The 3,515-nt window shown below is 35.0% G+C and overlaps 1 protein-coding gene across 1 annotated transcript; it reads right to left on the bottom strand.

The window, feature by feature from the left end:
• Positions 1-1,193: 1,193 nt before the first annotated feature.
• LOC110715257 (AT-hook motif nuclear-localized protein 25-like) lies at positions 1,194-3,515 on the bottom strand. Its single transcript, XM_021893822.1, is given in 2 exon segments — positions 1,194-2,370; positions 2,373-3,515. Coding segments are annotated over 2 exon segments (801 nt in total). The 5' UTR covers positions 2,773-3,515; the 3' UTR covers positions 1,194-1,969.

Raw genomic sequence — 3,515 nt, 5'->3', positions numbered from 1 at the left:
ATGGGTTCAGTGGGTTCTGCTGAACCCATACTGAATTTGAAAAAATTCTTATCAGTTCACCTAAAAACAAAAACTAGTTATATACATCATTATATTATACGCATAATTATAGTGTTATCTCCTGCAGCCAAGTGGTGGGTGCTTTGTACTTTTTAACAGTGGTCGCGGGATCGAAACCCCCAACACCGTTTTATTTCCCTTTTTATTTGCTCTTACTAATTTGATAGTTGATACAAATTCCTGGAAACGCTACTGATTACTGTATATTAAATTTTAAATTATAACAATTTGTATATTATTACTATTGAAACAATCTCCTTCTATTTAGAGGTAGTGTATGTTAAAAAAATAAAAAAATGTATGTAAAGGGACCTTATTGAACTATATGTATTAGTCTATAAGTAAAGAAAGGCAAAGAAGAGGTAATTCATCATTAGAACATGGAAAATGAATTTTACTTCCCTTGACATGAAAGAAAGAGAAAAGAAATTGATTATGACAGGAAATAATAGAACCTATCTCTTTCAGAATGTTTAGACAGGAAAATGAGAGTATCTTTAGCTGTAGGAAATTCTGTCCAATTCATCTATGCATAAATTTGAGAGAGGCTATTGTTTAAGTGATCTCGATGCTTTTCTTTTTAGATTGTTGTCACATCATTGTAGAATGATGATTGATATTGTAAGGTGCTTGTATTTCTTTGCAAACAGGAATTTCTTAAAATTACAAGTTAGCATTTTTTATGGTAGAATGGCTTGAAAACAAGACAACACTTAAAATACTAGAGTGATGCAAAATTGCAAAGCATCTAAATCCGAAACAAAATCTTATACTCCGTAGTAGACTTAAAAGAATTCAATTAATCATGTTTAATTTTGAGGGTAGAAATGATTCATCCTTTGAACTAAAATAAGTAATTCAAAACATCTACATAAGTAACATAGCCAACAACTTAAGTTGATAAAACATGAATTTGAGGTCATCAATTAAGGGTTTTATACTTTAAATTCCTTAACTAAACAAATTATTATCAATCTAACCAAGAACTTGATTCGAAAAATCACGTTATATGAATCATATCACGACACACAAGATAGAAGATTAGTAACAAATAAAATAAATGCAGATAAAGCATAATGCAAGCAAAATCATCTTTTTTTTTTTTTTTTTTTTTTTTTTTTTTTTTTTACAAGATTCATATAACTAAAACAGCAATACAATGCAACAAAACACACAAGACAAAACCTTCTACTTAGCTTAAAAAAACTATACTACAAAACTCAAAACACTAATAATGTCTGGGAGACATCTATTTATACAAGTGTATTCAATATTACTATGGGCAAGAAAATCAATAAATGAACTCAAATTGACATAAAATGTCTACATAGAAGAAACATCTTAAATTAGTTAATGAATTAATGACAAAAACATTGTTTGTTTGATTCTGAGTTCTATAATACATATTGGCCCAACCGTTGGAAATAATGTCTCCTATTCATTGATCCAGTAAACAACTATAGTAGAACCTAGAAAGTATTTATATATAGTTAGAATTTAAGGAGATTGTATTATATAATTCGTGTATTAGTTACAAAAAAATATACGTAGTGGCCAAACCTTTGCATGATCAACAAATTTTCATAATTCATTAGAAAAAAAATCTACAAATTAGTCGAAAATAAATAATAATAATTATAAAAGTAACACCCCAAATTAAAGTCACTCCTCACTACATGCAATTGTGCAAAATACAATTCCATGAAAATTAAAAGGCTCAAAGAAAAAAAAAAATGGAGAGTGACTATTTCTTAGTTCTACAGATTGCACAAGTTTTTGATCATTCATTTTTGTACACAAAATTTGTACCTCAGCTTGGGAGCTCACCATCACTTCCACCACCTTCGACACTTACCTTTGACTATCAATATCCGGCTAAATACCTTAGAAACTCAAAAACACGATTAACCTAAAACTGTGACCTCCATCCAAATACATCATTCCCACCTTGTCCATCTCCACCACCACCCCCGCCACCGAAACTCGAGAAGTTCCCTCCTCCTTCTAGGGGTCCCACACTCCCCGTAACACCCGACGACTGCGAAGCCGTCGGCTGCTGCTGATGGTGCACTTGTTGCAGCGGTGGCTGCAATTGCGCCACCGGATTACTATTACTATTATTAGTAGTAGTATTAGTATTATTTCCGATTTCTCTTTCCTCCCCTTCTTCCAATGGTAACCTATCAAAAACAGCATTAGCAAAAGAAGCCGCCATTAAAACAACCGGCCCGGAAGCCATTAACGGGCCCACCACACTTCCGCCCACCACCTGCCCCTGCCCGCCCGCCAAAAATATGGTCAGCCCGCCTGCCCCGGTGGGGCAGGCGGTGGTAAAGCGGTCCCGGTAATCGAAAGAATCTCGAACCTTCCATGTAATGTCATCACACTTCCCGCCGGCGCCGCTGGTTGCCGGAGATTGACATTGGTGACAGCTCCGGTGCCGGAAAACACGCAAACTCCTCTTCCTCTTCGGGTTGCGAAATGGGTCACGGATTCTACCACATCCGAACCCGGAGAAACTTCTAGAACGTGGGATCTTAGAGCATTTGGGCTGTCTCGGGTTATGATAATGGGTGGTTTGGGCTTGTTTTTTGAGCCCGCGGGCCGGCCTCTGGGCCGTCTTCCGCCGCCACTATTACTGTTTCCTCCGCCGGAGCTGGTGGATGCGGGTTCGGGTTCGGATTTTGTGGTGTCTACTTGGAGCTCCAGCATTTTTAAGCCCAGATTTGAGAAAAGTGGGCTGTCTACCAAGTGTTTGATGAAATGTCTGAATGAAAAAAGTTGGTGTAAGAAACAGGAAATTATGGGGGTTTATGAATTGAGGAAAAGGGTGTTTGAATTGAAATTTTTTTGGGAGAAATTCAAAGAAGATGAAGTTCAATAAAGAGGAGAGAGAAAGTTGAAGGAGGTTCAATGGGGTGTTAAATATACAGAAAAGAAAAATGCTTTCTTGACTGAGAAGGTATGGCGGTATGAAACTTTTCGTGCTTTTGAGGAGGTGAAAATGGAGGATATAATATTTTATTATTAAAGGGGATTAATTGGCTTTGCTTCAAGTTTTCATAATGGAACCTCACTTTAATATATTATTATTTAATTATTTATATTATTATTAAGGAGTATTATATTATGTGACACTATAATTAGTACTTTTGTTAAACTAGAATATGACATTTTAAAGGCTTAAACAAATGTTACACTTGTTACTAATTTGCTACTCGTGTTGGTGACGTTGTATTAGTAAATGTTTTATTTGTTGTTTTTTTAGTTGTGTACTTGTGTGATGGAGAATATGAGCTATTATTTTGTTGTGAAATCCTTAATTGTAATGCAAGAATTAATGGTTCACTATTATTAAATGTTCACCCTATATACAAAGCTTAAAAAATAAAGACCACTACGTACTTCTACAGTTCCACTGCCTCAATTGATTTTATTTTTGTTTTTTAACATTA

The sequence above is a fragment of the Chenopodium quinoa genome, unplaced genomic scaffold, assembly GCF_001683475.1.
Source record: "Chenopodium quinoa cultivar QQ74 unplaced genomic scaffold, ASM168347v1, whole genome shotgun sequence".
Taxonomy (NCBI): domain Eukaryota; kingdom Viridiplantae; phylum Streptophyta; class Magnoliopsida; order Caryophyllales; family Amaranthaceae; genus Chenopodium; species Chenopodium quinoa.
This window is presented reverse-complemented; position numbering and strand designations above follow the sequence as displayed.